The sequence below is a fragment of the Notamacropus eugenii genome, chromosome 1, assembly GCF_028372415.1.
Source record: "Notamacropus eugenii isolate mMacEug1 chromosome 1, mMacEug1.pri_v2, whole genome shotgun sequence".
NCBI lineage: Eukaryota > Metazoa > Chordata > Mammalia > Diprotodontia > Macropodidae > Notamacropus > Notamacropus eugenii.
In genome coordinates, this window is record NC_092872.1 from 137145850 (window position 1) to 137165553 (window position 19704).

The window sequence follows — 19704 nt, forward strand, 5'->3', positions numbered from 1 at the left end:
ATCCCTCATACTTAAGTATTTCTTACAGAAAGACAGTATTCTATTACATTCCCATACTATAATTTGTTTAGTCATTCCCTAGTCAAAGGCATCTATTTGTTTCTGACTTTTTGCTACTGCAGGATAGGCTGCTAGGAATATATTGGTATAAATGGTGCCATTCTTTCTGTCTTTAACTTCCTTGGGAGGGCAGCTAGGTGGTGCAGTGGATAGAGCACCAGTGTAGGAGTCAGGAGGACCTGAGTTCAAATCTCACCTCAGACACTTGACACTCACTAGCTGTGTGACCTTGGGCAAGTCACTTAACCCCAACTGCCTCATCCTAGGTCATCTCCAGGCATCCTGATGAATATTTGGTCACTGGATTCAGATGGCTCTGGAGGAGAAGTGAGGCTGGTGACCTGCACAGCCCTCCCTCACTCAAAACAAAGTCAAGTGCAAGTCATGTCATCATTTCTCTGATGGCATGGTCTTCTTTGGCAACAAAGGATGAACACACACATAACTTCCTTGGGGTAAATGCCTAGAAGAAGGAACTTTAGGTGAGGGATGTGAGCAGTTAAAGGACTTACCTGACATATTTTGTAGACAAATGGGAAGAATTCACAGTTTTAGCGAGCCCATACTGTACAAATGAGAAATGCTGGTAGCTTTGTCAGTGATATTGTGGTCAAAGCCTTCATTTACATACCTGATCAATCTCAACAAATGGTTGTGGCAGACATTTTAGGAGATACAAAAGCAGGATAAGACAGTCTTTATTCCTTTAGATCTTACAATCCATGTAGGGAGACGGTAAATTTTTACACACACACACACACTTACATGTGATTCCCTCACCCCAGTGTGGAATTATTCTAAGAACCATGATGTATATGCATGCACACACATGCATGTTCACAGATGTGATTCCCCTACTCCAATGTAGAATTATTCTAAGAACCATGATGTACATACATGCATATGTTCACACATACACTCACACATGTGCGATTCCCATATCCCAAAGTGGAATTATTCTAAGAACCTGTGGCATGCTGTAAATATTCTCAGTGGTGGTACATTTGGGAGGGAAAAAAGTCATTCAGGAACAAGTCAGATGAATAAGATGAGTGATTAAAATTAGTAAATCATTTTGGGTCTAAGGTGAAGCATGACAAGAATAAGGAAGCTGACATTTTCTGGGGTTCATAACATGGCTGGCCCCGAAGGCCCTCTTACAACAGGAATGAGGCATGTGTTTTGAGCATAGGGCCATCATTGGAAAAAATATTTCCAGTGGGACTATTTTGGAAGGAACAAACACTGTCACATTATTTTATTTTATGATCATCACATCCTTTTTAGCGCAACTCACCTCTTTCCTTTCTTCCCTTTTCTCATGCTACCACTGGTTCACTATATAACTGAAATCCTTCCCTGCCCCAGGCCAAATAACAACATTGGGGCTTCCTCTCCAGAAAGTATAGATTTGTTCCACCTTAACACAAGCTAATAACAGCTTGGTTCCCTATTAGATAGGTTTCATCTTTTGTAACTGATTCCACCAGCTCCTGCATATCTCCTCTTCACCCAATTGACCTAGTCCTGTTTAGGTCCTCAGTTCCTCCCAGTTGGATTATTGTAATAGCCTCTGTAATAGAACTGTAAGACAGATAAACACAGCACATGGGAGGGCTGCTAGCACAGATTCGCTCTTGATTTGGTCATACGGGAAAGACACTGAAAAGGGGTTAATAATCTCACTTTATGCTAGTCTAGTTTTCTCAGAAGAGGTTGCTGATAATGGAAGTACAAACTCTTACAGCATTCCCTAATCACCCTTCTTGCCAGGGTCGGCAAGGAGAAAGGGCAACCAACTACCCCTACACCTCGATGGAGTCAATCGAGACAGGCACAACTTGTGTTTCCTCTAAATCCCCTCAAGTCTCAATGGGGGCCAGTTGAGACAAACACAGATTCCCCCCAAGTCTTGATGGTAGCCGGTCAAGGAACGCACAGCATTCCAGCAGCATGTGCACTCCACCCTAAGGTTTCCCATTCACTGGCCACCTGTTTTTATAGGACATCAGACAAAGAAGGCATATTGCCAGCAATAACCTCACAAGTTTATATCACCTCATCCCTGTATCTCACTGCACAACTGCAGTGGATATTTACATTATTATTTTTATATATGTGTGTATGTGTGTGCGCACGCGCGCACACACACACATGTAATTTTGCCCAAGCATCATGGAGATGTTTTGAATCATAACTGGGAACTCATATCTAGCACCTGGGAACAGGACAGTGTTATGGCTATGGATCTTGGGAAACTGAACTTAAGAAATAATAACGAAATTTCACTTTACACACACTAAAATCCACCTTAATTCACCTTACTTACACTAAAATTCACCTTACATACAACTGGTTTCCCTGGTTTTAATCTATTATTGACATGACTGTCAAATACTAACTCCTAAAACGCAGGTCTGACCATTTCACTTCCCAGCTCAAGAATCTGCAGTGGCCCCCTATTTATTGTCTCCAAGATAAAATAAAAACTACATATTGTCAATTAAAGGTCTTCACAGTCTGACCTCAGCTTACCTTTCATTCCAGACTTCAGATTTTTCTCCTTCCAACACAATGGTCCAGCTACATTAATCTACTATTCCCCAATCTCATGTGACCAAATCTTTGCAAAGTCTTACTTGAAATGTACTTCCTCCTCTTACCTGTGCCTCTTAAAGAGTCCTTGATTTCTTTCAAGACCCAGTTCAGGTGAAACCTCTCCTGTTCCTCCTATTTGGTCTTCTGCCTCTTAAAATTCTGTATTTACTTAAGATCACAGACTGGAAACTGAAAAGAAACTTGGACCTTCTCATTTTATAAATGAGATAAATGAACACCAGGAAAGTCGAATAAATTGTTCAAGGTCACACAGAGTAAGCCTCAGAGGCAAGATCTGATCCCAGAACCCCTGACACCAGAGCCACTGTTCTTCCATAGCAGAGGGTAACCAATGATGATCCTGTTGGTGCCTTTTTATATCCAGCACATAGTAGGTTCCTAGCAGTTTTTCTAGAATTCAGTTTCTTCCAGTTTTTCTACCAGCTAGGAGAAATACCTGTCAGGGACCATACTGATTTGTGTTCATGGTCCATTTTTCCTGGCACACAGAATAAGTTAAATATTCTCTCTTCCCTACACCACTCAAACCTGCTTTAATGGAAATGTCAACTGCATTTTTCTTATAACGGGATTTCACCTTCCATAAGTGAAAAATAAAATACTTCTCAGCTTCTCTCTCACCTCCAGTCCTGCCTTCCCTTTTTTTTTCTTTTTCTTTTTTCATTTGCTTATTGCAGAGAAATCAGATGACTCCTCTAATACCCAGGCTAATGGCTTTTATTAGTACAGTGCTGACATAGTCCCAGTATAGGTTACTTTAATTAAGAAACTACTTACACTGCATACTTTCACGGTAAGCATTTCTCAGAACAGGAAAGCTGGGATTTTTCAATAAATATTAACTAGGAAATAATTTAATGCCTGAGATGCATAGCAGGTGTATTTGCCTCTCAAAGGGAAAGCAAAGTAGTTTGGTATATGAAAAAGAGGAGTGGATATTGAATGACCTTTGAGTTATCTTCCTTGCCCTGTTCCCCTTTCCTCCCCATCCCATCCCTCGAGGACTCTGCCACATTCCTGGTACATTCCCCAAGTTACAAAGCAGTGAGTTTCATAGCAGGAGGAACATCTCCCCCTGCTGGTTAATGGGGCTCCACTCCCCTCCCCAGCTGCCCTCTCCCTCACCCACCCACCTACATGTCTGAGATTGTGATTTTTAACAGCAAGGGAGACGTGTGCTCACCAGCAGCTTGTCAGCCTCTCCTCTGTCTCCCCACCCACCCCCAATTTTCTCTGAAGGTAGGAGAAAGAAATGAGCAGAAACACTGGGAATTTTCCTTCCGTGGTGATAATAAGAACAAAATTTTATATAGTGCTTTTTGTACAACTATGCAGTCAAGCCCTTTGAGTGAACGATTTCATCTTCTCAGAAAACTGATTAAGTGCCTACTGTGTGCCAGGCACTAGGGATACAAATAAACAAGATGAAAATCCCTCCACTTGAGAACCTTACGTTTCATACTAGGTACACAACAAGTTAAGACATACTTTTAGCTCAAAAAGCTTGAGCAAAAAAGGAAAGGATTTCACAGAATACTAATACAGGTTTTAGAGTTAGAAAGGACCTCTAACATCATCTTTTGTGTCTTGGACGCAAAAATGCAAATGCAAAAATATGATATATAGAAGTACAAAGAAAACCCAATTATACTGAAATACAATTAGCAAAGTATTTTTTTTCTTTCAAATTTTTGGAACTCCAAATGTATTTGTATTCCCCATGTTCAGCACATAAGCATTAATCAATGTTTTTCATTCAATAAATAAATAGGAAAAAGTCACCCAAAATTTTTTAAAAATTTGTCTTTCTCAAGTTAACAAAAAGCAATAAGCATGAAGATTTTCATGTACTAAAAAGTACAGAAAATAAGAGATTATATATGAAGTTGTGTCTCTATTACGTAGATATCAGTTGTGTGTGTGCGCATATGTGCGTGCGTGTATGTGTGTGTGTGTGTACGTATATATAACTATGTTTATGGACCCCAGATCAAGTCAAATCCCCTGTATTATCTAGATGAAGAAACTGATATATAGTCACAGATTGTATTTTGTGTGCTTATAAAGACAGGAAATAGCAAAAGCAAGGGAAAGCCAAGACATAGCTATATATGAATATACATACATATATAATTACATATTTAATATGTTAATAGGTTATAGCTAGGTGGTTCAGTAGAGAAGACTACTGGGCCTGGACTTAGGAAGACTTGAGTTTGAATCTGGCCTCAGACACTTACTAGCTTTATGACCCTTGGCAAGTCATTCAACTCTGTTTGCCTCAGTTTCCTCACCTAAAATGAACCAGAGAAGGAAATGGCAAACCACTCCTTTATGCTTTAGGATTACTTTGCTGTGCACTTTCTCCTTTTCCCCAGTACCCTTCCTCTCTTCTAGAAGACATTCATACTTTCTCCTAGCCTTCTTACTCTAACAAAACTTCCTCTTAGGAAAAACTTCCTCTTAGGAAATCTGCCATCACAGATTTAAATTTTGGTATGAATTTAAGGCAACATGGCCTCTCTCACATGTTAAATTTGGGGATAAAAAGCTTTGTCTCTGTAGTTAAAGGAATTTCAGGCCTTCATTCAAAAGGTTCTAAAATGACCACTAAGCATTTGCCTTTTCTGTGTTATGTGGAAATAATTGTACAACCTACTGACTGATGACTAAGATTTGATGCAACCCCTAGGACCACTAAACAAATTGCATATGAACATCTTCAGGAATTATTATACTGTAAGAAATGACTAATCAAAAATTCAGAGACATGTAGGGAAATGTTAATGAACCAGTGCTGATGAAAATTAGCAGGACCAGGAGAAGAATTTATGTAAGGACCACAACCATGTAAAGGAAAACATTTTCAGAGATACAGCTGATCAATGCAATAATCAACCATGACTTTAGAGAACTGATGGGGAAAGCATGCCTCTTGCTTCTTGAAAGAGAAGTGGTAGACTAGGTATATGAGGAATAAGGTATCCATTTTCAATGTTGTATCTCCAAGGCAATATTCACAGCACTGATGGAGACTATGAATATGCTGGCGTAGTTCAGAATCGCAAAGTATAACAAACTCTCCATATAGAAAGCAGAAGAAAAACATTTACTCAGACACCAGAAAGTCAAATCCCAACACCAGAAAACCAAATCCATCATAGTAACCCAGAAATCAATACACATCAGCACTGCAGGGGACGTCGCCATTCCCAAACCTTCCCCACCCCTGCCGGGCCTTCCCACAAACACTCACAACACTAGCTGTGCCTGCTGCCTGTGTCCTCTCCTTCTTCTGCTTTACCTGCTCTCACCAACTTTCTCCCAGCTCTGTTCTACCCATTCAGCAAGCTTTCTCCCACCACATGTGACTTAGGCTTCCATGTGATTTAAGCAGGTCACATGTGCCTATTAATGGGTGAGAACGATCTTCAAATTAAGCAAAAATACATTAACATTATAGACATCGAAAATGTGTTGATTAGTTTTGTTTCTTTATATTTCTTTGTCATGAAGAAGAGACCACCGGAAAAAGACATGATGTTAAAGGAATTAGAAAAAAAAGTATACACACACACACACACACACATAAACAAGCATAATCTCCACTAAAAATGTGCCTGATATGTAGCTCTAGAATTAGCTACCTTCATCTCTGAAGTCTGTTGTTCCTGTGCAGTAAGAATGCCTCGTAGAACATGGATTCACCCTTCTCTTGTTCCTCTCCACAGCGTCCGGAGGCAGACAACAAATCGGCCTCCCCCAGCAGGTGGCAGACCCAAGCCCCAGCCCAAACCTAAGCCTCAGGTACCACAGTGCAAGGCTCTGTATGCTTATGATGCTCAGGACACAGATGAACTCAGCTTTAATGCCAATGATATCATCGATATTCTCAAAGAAGGTAAGAGGGTGATCATCTGAGATTACTTCTGGAAACGATCATTCCATCAGGTTGGAGGGTAGAGGTGCAGAAACCATCTGGGACATGAGTGGGGAGGGTAGCATGTCAGAGTCAGAACTCGGGGTCAGAGAGCCAGGGGTTAAAGAACTGGCAGTTACTGGAGCTCAGAAAATGGTTGACTATCAGGAAGCCCATGTAGTCAAGTGAAGTTTGGAAGATGCAGACAGATCTCAGAAAGTCAGGAATTTAGGTGAGTCATTTAAATCAAACCTTCCAAAAAAATCAGAATATCAGGAGATAAGCCTAAATCTGAAATGAAGAAAGTCACAGAGTTTCTGACTAGACAGAACTTGTATCAGGCAGCCCTGATAAGTGGAAGCCAGTGGTGTGCTTAGTGGAGTAGATGCAACCGGCAGAAGGCTGAGAGGACTTTGAATGAAGGCAGACAAAGATCCAGTACTGGCCATAGGAAGGATAACAGATAGGCTCCATCCCAACCCAATCATGAGAGGAGCCCCCAGAGTTCATCTAGACCATCTTCCTGTATCCAAGCCATTGCAAAATCTAAACCAGGAAACCCAAACTATAAAGATGGTCTTATCCCAAGTGCCAAGTGAAGTCAATCATACACAGCAATCCCCATTTTCAAAAAGAATGGGAAGACAACAGATATATATAGAGAGAGGGTAAATCTATAAAGAGAACAAATACAGATATATAAGATGGAAGGGAAGGGGAAAGAATGCATATTTATTAAATATCCACAATGTTCCAGAGACTGTGCTAAGCACTTCACAAATATTCTCTCATTTGATCCTTATAACAACCCTAGGGGATAGGTGCTGTTATTGTCCCTGTTTTACACTTCAGGAAACTGAGGCAGAGAGTAAATAATCAGTCCAGGGAAGTATCTGAGGTCATATTTGAACTTGAGAGTCCAGGTCCAGGGTTCTAGCCACTGCTTCACTTAGTTACAGGTAAAAGAAATACCACTGAATCTTGCAGGCATCAGGCTTCTCAGTTACTAAGTTCTGAAGCTCACAGTGTCACAGAGAGATGGGGGAACAGTCCTAGGAACCTGCTCTGGAGGAGCTCACAGAAAAGAAAAAGAGAAACAGAAGGATGTTGTAAAACAAGAGAGAGATTAGCTCCCCTCTAAGTTCCCTCCCAGCTCTGTATGTTCTGTGATTCTCGATTTACTAAAAAACTGTCTCCTAACATGCCAACAGAACTGCTGGCTCTACCCCACAGCCCAAAACTGGGGTTAAGGACTGAATCTCCATGGTAACCATCAAATCTCTTTGATCCTACAGATCCCTCAGGCTGGTGGACAGGCCGACTGAGAGGCAAACAAGGACTGTTCCCCAACAACTACGTGACCAAGATCTGAACATAGAGATGTTGGACCATATTTAGGGAACAGTCCTAGAAACAGATGGAGCACAGAACATTTTAGGTGACTCCCCTTCTAAGCAACAGCAAGCAATATCTTCTCTGTGGCCTGGAGTTCTTAACCGCACCTTCACTGGGGAGCTTGTTAAGAAGCTGGGGGGGTGGCAGGGGTTGGGGGGAGGGTATTGTAGGAATTACTCTTATCTAAAAGGTCCCTAAGCCATAGGAACCCAGAAGGACAGAGCTGAAACCAACCAAGATTTATTTATTGTATTTGAACTTGGTCAGATGGAAGGCGAAGTCTTTCCAGTCCTTTTGATTTCTGTCGAAGCAGCAAGTCACTTCCCACGCAGGCCCAGGAAGTGTTCAAGGCTGCTGTTGACAAGTGCCTTTTAGTTGGAGTCTCTTTGTTTAAACAAAACAAAACACCCCAAACTTCTTGACACAGACGGTCTTCTCTATACCTCTCTGCCGATGCTGCAACTCTCCCTGGAGGGATCCATCCCCAACAAGGCTCTGGGTCACCCTTGGACAGAGGACTGACGATTGAGAGTAGGAGTGAGCAGTTTCCATCCAAATGCTGAAGGCAAGGGATGCTGTGCTGAGTGTCTCCAAGCAGATGTGGAATAGCTGGTTTGCACTTTGCTCAGAATTTGTGTAAGGGACGGTCCGGCGGAGCAGGAGCAGGGGGCATGGGAGGAGGGGTGGGTTATCCACGTTGCCTTCATTGCGTCTTAAATTGGAATGTGGCTGGCCCATGTTGGTTTTACGTGTAATGCTGTACCTATTACAAGAAGGATCTCTCTTCCTCAAGCTGTACATTTATAAAAGCAGATCATATACTGTATATACAAAATCCTAAAATGGTAGAAACATGTATGAATGTATAATGTAGTATCCCACTGTACTTAGTCGTAAAGTAGTTTTATTATAAGACTTGCACCAGGTACTTACAAATGTGCACTATTCCTTTTCACTTATAGAATCAGTGTTACAGCTCTAGCCCACACCTTTCTCCAGCCCCAATGTAGGTGTCTTTTCCTTTTCTTCTTGGTAATCATCTCCTTCTCCACTCCACTGCACTCCACTCCCCAATTCCCCCAAATAAACAGAGGAATCGCTGACCTGCCTTGTTCATTCATAGGTTCAAGCATAGATTCTCATTTTTGTGATTCCTCCTTCCCTCCCCAACTATCACATCTTTTTGACAGTTGGGAAACCAAGGCATGGATACTGTACAGCATGAAGCTGTGACCTATTTTCTGTTAGAGAAAATAAAATGCAAGCACCATGAACTAGTATAAAGCACCTTATTTCAAGAACTGGAAACAAAACCTGAATGAATAAACACACTTTTTAAAAGCTCCTTAGTTCCATATTATGAACAATTAAGGAAAAGAAAGAAACAGAAGTAGAGGGAAAGACAAAATAAGAGAAAGGGGGAGGGAATTAGGCCCAGAGGTAGAAAGCTTAGAACACTGGAAATGGGGGGGTGGTAGAGAAAGGTTATTATCTCGCCTGTCTAATCTCTTCTCACAATTCCCCTGGTCTCCCTCTGCTCAGAGGTCAAAATCAAACCCCTTCCTGATTTCCCTGTCTCTACCAGGGACTATCTCCCACCCAACCAATTCTCAATTTCTCATTTCCCAAGGTCCAACCCAATAACACTACCCCAACACACTTAGCCCAGTCACCTGATCCTGGACCCAATAATCATGAGTCACCACTATCCCTATTCCTTAACCTTTGGGCAAACTACTCCCTACCACCTACTGTTTCTCTTCAGAGTTTGGGGAAGAGAGGAAAAGAAAGGGTCTCAGAATAGAGACCTTAAGTGGGGAGGGTATAAGGACATAATAACTGAGGTTTATGAGAGACTTTTAAAGTTTGCAAATCACTTTACCTACATGATCTCCTGTGTTTCAAAACACTCTGTGTACACTATTATCCCCATTTTACAGTGGAGGAAATTGAGGCTCATAGAGGTCACTCAATGTCAAAGGCTGGATTTGAAACCAGGCTCTCTTAATCCCAAATCCATCACTCAGTCCCCTACACCATGCTGAGAGATGGAAACTTGATCCCATGTTATAGCTACAGTACTATTGAAATTGGGATGTAAGGGTGGTTTTATTTTAGAAAACTTGAGGTGAAAATTAAACTGAGGGCCTTGGATCAACAATTCCCAGTCTTCTACACTTAGAGAGATCCCTAGCTGGAAAAGTTCTAGATTTTTATAGATCTAAAGGCATTGGTTAAGAAGATAAATGAGAGGAAGGGTGGGCAGGATGCTGGAAGTTCCTACATAGCAGGCCAAGGTCAACTACTGTTCATTTTCTTCAGGCGCTGTTAGCTGCTGCCCCTTTCTATAATCAGTCTGTCTCCCTGGGTTCTAGCAGATGCCAGAAACAGAACCACCAAGTGTGGCGATATCTCCTGGGTAAAGTACATGATATATAGTCATGTTCCTTGTGACAGACAAGTATTTGGTTATTTTCCTTGAGACATTTTTTGGGGGGGCCTACTTCCAGATTCTTAGCCATATTCCAATCAGTTGCAGTTGCCAGATACACGACACCTTCCATCACAAAATTCCTTGCCAAGCAGCTACTCTTACCCCCTCTGAAGTCTCAAAATTATTCCCCAGAAGGGGTTCTCCCACAAAAGTTCTCCCTTCCCCAAATTTGTACACACTCTCCCTTCTGTCCTTTCCTCCTTTGGCTCTTTCAGAAGACAAAAACAGATAGACCAATATCTTTCTGCTTCTTTTCTCCCTTTGCCTCTGTACTGGGCAGAACTATTCTTTGACTTAAATTGAATAAACGAAATATCTACAGAAAAGGCTAATGGTTGACAAGCTGGTAAATTCTGTATAGCCTAAAATTTACAGAAATACTTTTTGAAACCTATAAGTCTGAATTTAGACTTTTGAGGTTTCCCATGTTCTTTTGCTTTTCCCTGTGAATTTTCTAAGTTAGAGAATTAGAATTATGATTTTTAAATCTAGAAAGAATTCTTTCTTGTACAACCTACTCATTTTTTCTTTTTAATCAACTTAGTAATTGATCATAGACCTCTACACCATCAGGTAACTGAGCTCTTTCTCATTTTTTTTTATTCTACATGAATCCAAAGTCTGGGATCATCAATATCACAATGTGTATAAATCAATGTACTATATGGATAAGAACCCAGTCATTTAGTAAGTTAATCACCAAATGCAGTTTGTCTTTGAGAACAGGGACAATATCTTGTGCATTTGTGTGTTTTACATGCTACTTTGTAAAAAGGTACTCGTTATGTATCGGTTAAGTGAATAAATAAATGTGTACAGGTAGATAAGGTGGGGAAAGAGGCCAGATTTGAGGCAAAGATGTAAAATTTGGGTTTTTAAAGCCAGAAGTGGGCAGTGGTATAGGAGATAATTAGGCCTCAACACCAGAGGTCTGCACAAGAGAAGCTGCACAAGATGTGATTTGTAAACTTACTTTGACATTTATTTTCTTTTTTAAAAATTCTGAGTTCCAATTTCTCTGCCTTCCCCCCCATTAAGAAGGCAAGCAATGTGATATAGGTTATATATGTGTAGTCATGCAAAACATATTTCCACATTATACTTTGATATATTTAGAGTGATACATACCCCAATAGAAGAGGTGAGTATAATAGGTATAGAAAAGTTAGGGGGAGCAACTTTATTTTTCTGATTTTAACGAGTCTTTTGAAAAAGTTTTGGGTTTTTTTCCCCCTAACAGTTGTTTATTGAATATTATTTATTAGATGACCACCCCAAGTGCTAGGCAGCTAAAGGAATAGCCCGCAAAAAAAGAAAAAATCTTATTAGGAAAATAAAAGCTACACAAATGAGCATGACAAAAGAATGAGTAGTTGAGACAGTGCTAGAGATGCTTGGGTCCTGAGAAAGTTATCCAGTACTGATCCCAGGGGCCATGAATAATGTTTTAAAATGCTGGAATGTTTGAAAGATGGTAACCCTCTCTAATTAGAGCCAGCTACAAATGGAGAATAGCTATGTGTGCCATTTTTTTTTGTCATGTTAGTCAATCTGATAGGTATGAGTTGTTTTGATTTGCATCTCTCTAATCAATAGTTATTTAGAGAATTTTTTCATGATTATAGATATGTACCATTTCTTTTTTAAAAGATACATCTTATGTATTTCATGAAATCCAGTTTCAGATCTGACCTGCCTTTTATCAAGAGGCCCAAGTAATGCTGTGCTAGGCCACAGAGTATAGTATCAAAAGAAAAATTACTTGCTATTTTTTTTTTAACATTAAAATACTCCTTTTGTCTCATTTTTCAAAAAATAAAACAGAGTAGGAAACAGACTGAAGAGGTAAACCAGGTGTTGCCACCAGTATTTCTGGATTTCTTCTAATTAAGTTGTGCCCATTAATGATGACATTCTTCCTCTATCACCATTGTATCTCAGAGTTCACCTCCCTCCTCCTCACCTAACAGTGACTTAGATAAGTCACTTAAGACTTGAAGCATCCCTCCTCACCAAAAAGAGTCCACTAAATAGGTTGCCACAAATTAAATCCAGAATATATAATGGAACCCCTTAAAGCACACACACAGTGCCGGGGGCATAGGGATAGAATATTTACTGTATTACAAGAGACATTCCCTTTTATTTCATGGGACAGTTTGACCCTTCTATAAATTCACGTTAATAACAAACATTGTGAAAAAGGAGCTCTAGGGAGACAATATGGCATGATAAAGCGTTAACCACAAAATCAGCAAGATTAAGTTCAAATCCAGTCTTTGACACTGGCTGTCACAACCTCTGGAGGCCACAAATGACACTAAAAGGAAATAAAAATCAAATAAGATTTTACCTTGTGAGAGGAAAGGATGAAAGGGCATGGAATGTGTGACAATGCCACTTCATTGGGGTGAAAAAGGGCAAGAAAAGCCCTCCAGAGCAGTCCAAGAGGCAAGAGTAAGCATTCCCCTGACCTGTTTCTAGGATAGCTGTGGTCCACTTTTATGAACTGTTGTAAGCTGCCTTCTGGGTGCAAACCCACAGCTGTTAATTACAGCCAGAAGGGAAGGACTGCAGGTCAACCGAGTCCTCCACTGGCAGAGGGCCAGGGCACTTGAATTACCTCTCAGAACTCATTTATAAATTACACTCTTGTACCACTGAGAACAGGAGAGGTAGAATAATTTTAAAAGTTAAGATATTTCTGTAGCAATGTTGATCAAGGGAAGTTAGCAGGCTACATTGAGGGCAGGCCCTTTCCTTTGTACAACAGACTTTCAAATACAAACCATAAGTAGAGTACATCAGTTCATCCAGGGTGATCAGGATCTGGTGAATTGATTCACAATAACTAAACTCACAAAAGACTCAAAAATAAAGCAAAATGGAAGTTTATTGATTTACAGAGGGGATCACTGGTGCAACATACGCTTCCTGGCAGAAAAGGCTACTAGAGAAACCAGATCACAGACGGGAAGGTTGCTTGGTGAATGGAAAGTCAGAGTGAACAGGAAGTTGAATAGTCCCCAGTGGGGCAGCCTTTTCATCTTCTAGGTACTTGTCTTAGAACAACCAGGCTTAGCTGTCTGACCCTGCCCTGGCCTGTGCTAGAGGCTGATTCCTACCCTCCCTTTTATCCTTCCACATACACCATCATCGTTTCTGTTTGTACTTTTCATCATAACACCCCTCTTCTTCATTTAAATGGACTTTAACAAGCTAGGTTGTTTCCAAGTTTATAATTTATTTACATTGATTACATTTTAGGTACATTGCCTTGCAATTTACTATTAATTAATAATACTATTAAGGGACTTCTTATTACTATATCCTGAAACTAAGGCCAGAGGAAGGACTTGGTAATATTATATGAAAAATGCTATTGAATAACCTTTAAAATATGTCTCATTTGACAATGTACTCACAAAAATGATCAGTAAAACATGGAGAGCAATATCATGCCTAGGCAAATAATCTTGCTTTGATTAAAGGAAAGACCTTTTAAGATTAAATCCATTTCATGATCACACACATTCTGACTGGGCAGCAGGAAGGTTGCTATTGTAGTTTCTTACCTACTCAGTTTCTGCTAACTCAAAAAAGACAGGGGTGATATATTTCAGATTTTTAAGTCTCCACAAAACTATTTACAAATGATATTCACATCAGCTGAACCCTCAACTTGCAGCTGAAAGTTTAAATGATTCTGATCTGCTTAAAGTAGAAATAGCACAAGAGAGCATGCCTGAATCAGAACTATAATAACCCTCATCTTCACAAGCAGAAATATTCCCCTAAGGACTAAGCAGGGAATCTTAATTTTGCAATTAAAATAAAAAGGACTCTTTCTTGAAATTATTGGAAATCCATTCTCAGCACACAGGATGATTTTTCCCATTCATATTTGTGACTCTGGTGTTTATACAATCACACTGTCACAGTACAGAAAGTCTAAAACCTATAGATTACATTTCAAAAATTCACATTAAGTAGTTATCTGGAGCTCAGAAAGTGTTCCTGTAGAAAAAATATAATTTAAATAGCGGTTAGCATATAAAAACCTTTTAACAAATAATACCGAGAAACATTATTCTAAGTTCCAAATCTGAAATGTCCTAGGAATACATTTCCCTTTTGGGGGAAATGCATTTCCCTATCATACTAACTTCTATGTCTGCTAGTTACACAAACATGAGAAGAACATAGATAAGCCAGGGCTATCCATTCCTAAATCATTCCAAAAAGCTGCCTGGACACTTTCCTCCTAATCATCCCCTTACACCAGCCATTTCTACATGTAAAATCAGAAGCACTTTAACTTAAGCATATCTAACAGAAATCCTCCTGCTTATTTCATCTTGAACTGATCAATTAGCTATGCCAAAAACCTGTTCTCATACAGTTAAAAAAATCAAACCTCCTAAAGATTTTGAAATTGGGGAGTATAAAAGGAAGGGCTATATCACAGTTAAATAAAAGAAAGCATAGTACTTAATTGTTATGTATAACAATACCAAATCAAAACAAATTTACAGTAATTGAGCATCAAATTCTGAGGGAAAATATGCACAAATTTCCTTAAGGAAAATTATGGTTTTATTTTTCCTCAGTATACATTGAGAAAACGAAAAGGTTCCACAAAGCAGACTGGAAAATATGTACAAAAGTGGACGTGCCAAATGAATGCCAATATACAAGAGTGTGTGGACTGAGGATTTTCCAACTTGGGCCCAGCCATCTCATGACCTTCCCAACAAAGGTGATGCCAGGTCTTGGACAGGTTTGGCATTGAGCTGAGGCATGGTGCTGATCTTCATGAGTTTGCTACTTGCATACTTATTCTTGATGGCCTAAATGATTCCAAGTGAAGCAATGTCAAAATGTTAGTTCTGGTCATTCCAAAAGCAGTTGATAAAACATAAAACGTGACCTAATGTTGATTCACCAAAGAGGATTATTACCTCCTGAGAAGGAGAGATTTGAAAGTCTAAGACATAACACAAGAGACATTTTTGTGGTGCTTTATCTACACTTATAGGGCCAGTTACAGATGTTATTCTGCTTTTAACCCTCACAACCACTTTTCAATCACCCCATAAGCTCAGTAACACTAAATAGTGTTTCCTCCTATATTTGTTAATAGGGAGAAAAAAAATAGTTAATGGAGATAAAGTGCTTTGGGGATGCAGTTTTACAGACTGCTACAAGAGAGCAGAGATGGTATACATCTACTATCAACAGCGGCATAAGTGTTAAGGGATAATTTTCACAACTGCACAGTCAACAATAAAGACAAACAGAAATGAATGATCCTCAGGAAAGATCATCACGGACCTGGATATATGACTTACTACCACGAAAGGGACCCCAAAAGAGACAAAAGTCTGCCCCACAGTACGTGATATTCTTATCAGTCACACATACAGGAAAATGCATCAAGTCTTGGTGAGTAGCACTCTTCCTTGGGTAACCAGAAGAGAACAGAGCCCAAAATAAAGGGTCAGACAGACTGCAATGTGTCCATACAGACAGTACAGGGATCCACTGACTTGCCTTAAGGAGGCCGTACCACTTAGAAAGCCTTCCATAAATATTTTTGGTCACTCATCTACCACATAATCCTATTTGCCTTCTGATCTTTTCTTTCGGAGGCCTAAGAAGTGGTACAAGGATAAATTCAAAAGAATAACAACTGGAGAAGAGAAGTAGTCAAAACTTCTCATTTAAAAACTGGAGCCCAGGGAGGTAAATATATGTGCCCGAGGTCACACAGGTAATTGGAGGCAAAGTCAGGATGCAAAACTAGGTCTTCTGATTTAGAATAATGAAGTCTTCTTATGAAACACTCTGGTAAGTCCCAAATAATTTTAAGACCTGACTTTCTCATGGAATTTTTTCACTGACAAAATGCTACCCCAAGTCTATTCTACAAATATGTGAAAAACCTTTTCCAGGAATGGCCTTCCATATCCACTGAACCATTTACTTAAAAATCCCAAAACTGAAGAAGGAATAATACTTACAATAAATTTTGTCAAGTTTTCATTTACTTTTACTATATTCTTGGCCATATGCTGCATCACTTCCAATACGTCATTCTCTGAATAACCAGTATAATACTGTTGCTTTAGGCTCTAGAATATACAAGTAGAATAGAAGAGGTGAGCAATGATTCTAAGAAAGAGAATCTGTCATACTTCAACAACTTAGAATAGCTCATTTTACAAAGACAGATTAGGTAACCTCACCATTAAAAAAACCATGCGTCTTTAACCCTAACTACTATAATCAGACTGTCAGAGTTTAAGACCATCTAAGGTTATATCCCTCAGTTTATAAATAAACACCCATCTTTCCACTCTGAGACACTAGACTAAGTAAAATTTTTACTTAAAAAATATTTTTTTAAAATATTAAAAAAATAAAACATTTTTAATGAATTGATTATTTTCACAGCTAGAATAATACAGAACTGTATTTCTAGAAATAAGGCTTTCATCTTAGATACTGAGAAGTACATCACATGGAGCAAAAATTAAAAGGCAAGGTAGAGCTATGTCGAGTCCCTTTGCACCCCAGACTGAGGAGCCTAGGTAGCTCTCAACCTCTACAAGCTAAAAACTGAGGCCCTAGTCCTAGGTGCCTCATTACTGTTTAATGTATAAGATTTTCTCTGAAAAGATTCAGAAATAAGAAATAAAATGTGGCCAAAAGCAGCTCACCCAATTCAAGAGCACTTTGAACAAAACGTTATCCTATAGGGAATCTTGTTTTCCTGTACTTCAGGCCTAGTAAACAGGACACCACTAAACCAAACAGCTAGATTCAGCCAGGCAACCTGGCTTCAGCTTACGTGTCATTTAGGTCCTAAGATAGCATCTTAATAGTCAAAGTGCCTTCCTTCATCCACAGATTAAGTGTGAACTCTGAAAATCATGCAAAAGAGCAAGGACTTTTGAAACAAACCCTAATGAAGCACAAAGAGAATCTGAAAACCAACAAAGGTGTATTCCACAAGGGCATGTTACAAAGTTTCAAAGAAGCTGAATTGAGCACACCCTGGAATGAAGAGTTGCCCCTTTCCCCTCACCTCACACTGGGAGGCCCTAAACCAGGAGTCTTCACAGAACTTCTGTTTGTATTCAGTCAAAAGATTGCTGCACTTGAGGACCTGGGGGGGGGGGGGGGCCACATGTGGCCTAGAGGCTGCAGATTTCTCACCTCTGCAAATTGTATCATAAACTTCTAACAAAACCAAGCACTCACCCATTTCCCTTGACCTAAAACCTTCTGAGACAAGCAAGAAGCAGCAGCAGCAATCTCAGAAGGACGATAATGCACCATGTCGTAGTCAATAATTGTTAGCTCCATCAAGTATTTCGCTAATGTATGCTGTTCAGCATCTGCCTGTGAAAATCACATTCATCATGGGGTCAGGGTTATTAACTTGGAAAAATCAGTCAAGAGAGACAGCATGGTATGGATAGAGAGCCAGCCTCTGGGTCAAAAAGTTCTAACTCTCCAAGGATATAGCCTACAGGCTATGTGACCCTTGGCAAGTCTCTTAACTTCTCATGGTCCTAGGCAACTCTACAAGATTAATATTACAAAATGGCTGTTGATCTGCATTAGTAGAGAGAGCTTTTGCACTGGGGGTTCCCTACCCCAATGAAATTCCAGGTCTGACTTGAAAATCAATAAATAAATAATCCAAGTCAAAGCAATACAGATATAAATCCCCTTTCACCCCTTAAACTTGCATTTTGTAACATTTTAGAGAAGCAATGGAAAAGGAAGGTTTCCTATTTTCACAAATGCATCTATAGCTGCAAAGTATCTTAGCATGCTACAATGCAAACCCTTTTTAAAGATTAAAAAGACACTTTCTAGTAAATTCATAGTTTCCTATCAGATAAATGCAGGTGAGGAAAAGTATATCATTTTAAATGCTTCCAAGACAGCAGTAATTCAGAATCTTAACTATTAGTTGCTGTAAGCTGAAGACCCTCACCTCACCAGCTTTCGATGCTCGCCTTAAGAAGTGGAGAGGAAGTGGTCGACCCAACTCAAATTTCAATTCTTTCAGAATCAAAATTTCCATTTCCCGAATTTGAGAGCTAGTGTATGCATTGTCTGTGATATAAACAAAGTCCTCAACATTCGGAGAGAATATCTCCTCATACTTGGAAGCCAAAAGCAGCGCTGTAACTCCAACCAACTGAAGCTTCTTCCGAGAGACTGGTTGAACCTACATGAAACAATGTTTCTTCTGTTACACATAGAACAACAAGACACCTTCCTCACATCCTGTAAATTAATGAAAGAGATTCTAGAATCCAGGAGACCTACATGGGAAAGACAGTGAGGAAAGGAATTTTTAGAACTGGCAGATTCCCCCTTATTCCCCAAGGTGAGTCAAGCTGGGACACAGAGAGTAGCTAGGGGTAGGTTTCCCTGCCCTCTTGGCCCGTGATGGCTGGGGAAGGTAAGAGGCCTTCTCCATCATTGCTGCCCCCAGATCAGTCCATTCCCCTTGGAGTAAATCATATTTATAAGTTATGGGGAAAAAAAGAGCATTCTACAGGGGGAAAAATTTTCAAACTAAACTCTTAAGAGATGAATACAAGGCTTTGGAATTACTTTTAAAACTATGATATATATCATTTAACTCAACATATGGCCAAATATGGCAGCACTGTTCATCTGTGTTGCTAAGTCGAAATTTAAGTCCTTCTTACCCCTACCAAAGTACCATACAAATTGATCAAAGAGACATACACATTCTGACAAATATAAAGGTTCAAGGTGTTTGGGTTATTGCTTTAGCAGCTAAAGCTTCCAAACTTTCTAAGCGACAATTTTCAGGCCTCCAATTTAGCAAATATTTAACTGTGAATAGAAAACCGAAAAACTCGGCTTTCTTTCCAGGAAGCAGACTTAAGAGAGAGCAAACTAGCCCCAAAACATTAACCAAACCATTGGAGTGAAGTTTCTAACTTAATACCTACTTGTAAGAAACGATCCATGATTGCAATACACATATAAAGAGTTTCCTGCAGAAGGCGAAATTTGGAATGGACTTGTACCAACCAATCAACCAGGATTGCACGCATACGCCCATTGATGTCTTTTCCATCTAAGAAATGTGGATTTATAGACTGTTGAGCCTACAAAATTTAAAAATAATAATAACCCTATTGTCATGTGTTGCTATGGA

The 19704-nt window shown here is 39.7% G+C and overlaps 2 protein-coding genes across 4 annotated transcripts in view; one reads left to right on the plus strand and one right to left on the minus strand.

The window, feature by feature from the left end:
• Positions 1-9096, plus strand: part of MYO1E (myosin IE) — a 226980-nt gene extending 217884 nt beyond the window's left edge. Inside the window, exons 27-28 of the mRNA XM_072615613.1 lie at positions 6411-6580; positions 7894-9096. Of these exons, the coding sequence (XP_072471714.1) occupies positions 6411-6580; positions 7894-7970 (247 nt within the window). The 3' untranslated portion in view covers positions 7971-9096. The remainder of the gene's footprint in view (positions 1-6410; positions 6581-7893) is intronic.
• The window catches only part of CCNB2 (cyclin B2), a 54257-nt gene that overhangs the window by 8987 nt on the left and 25566 nt on the right, over positions 1-19704 (minus strand). For 2 of the 3 annotated variants that reach the window (XM_072615668.1, XM_072615662.1), the window contains exons 5-9: positions 19496-19654; positions 18499-18735; positions 17754-17894; positions 16511-16621; positions 13363-15337 (exon numbers count right to left, since the gene is read on the minus strand). In XM_072615668.1, coding sequence (XP_072471769.1) covers positions 15227-15337; positions 16511-16621; positions 17754-17894; positions 18499-18735; positions 19496-19654 — 759 coding nt within the window. In that variant the 3' untranslated portion in view covers positions 13363-15226. Of the gene's footprint in view, positions 1-13362; positions 15338-16510; positions 16622-17753; positions 17895-18498; positions 18736-19495; positions 19655-19704 lie in introns of those variants that run through there. The other variant, XM_072615664.1, reaches the window with a different exon arrangement.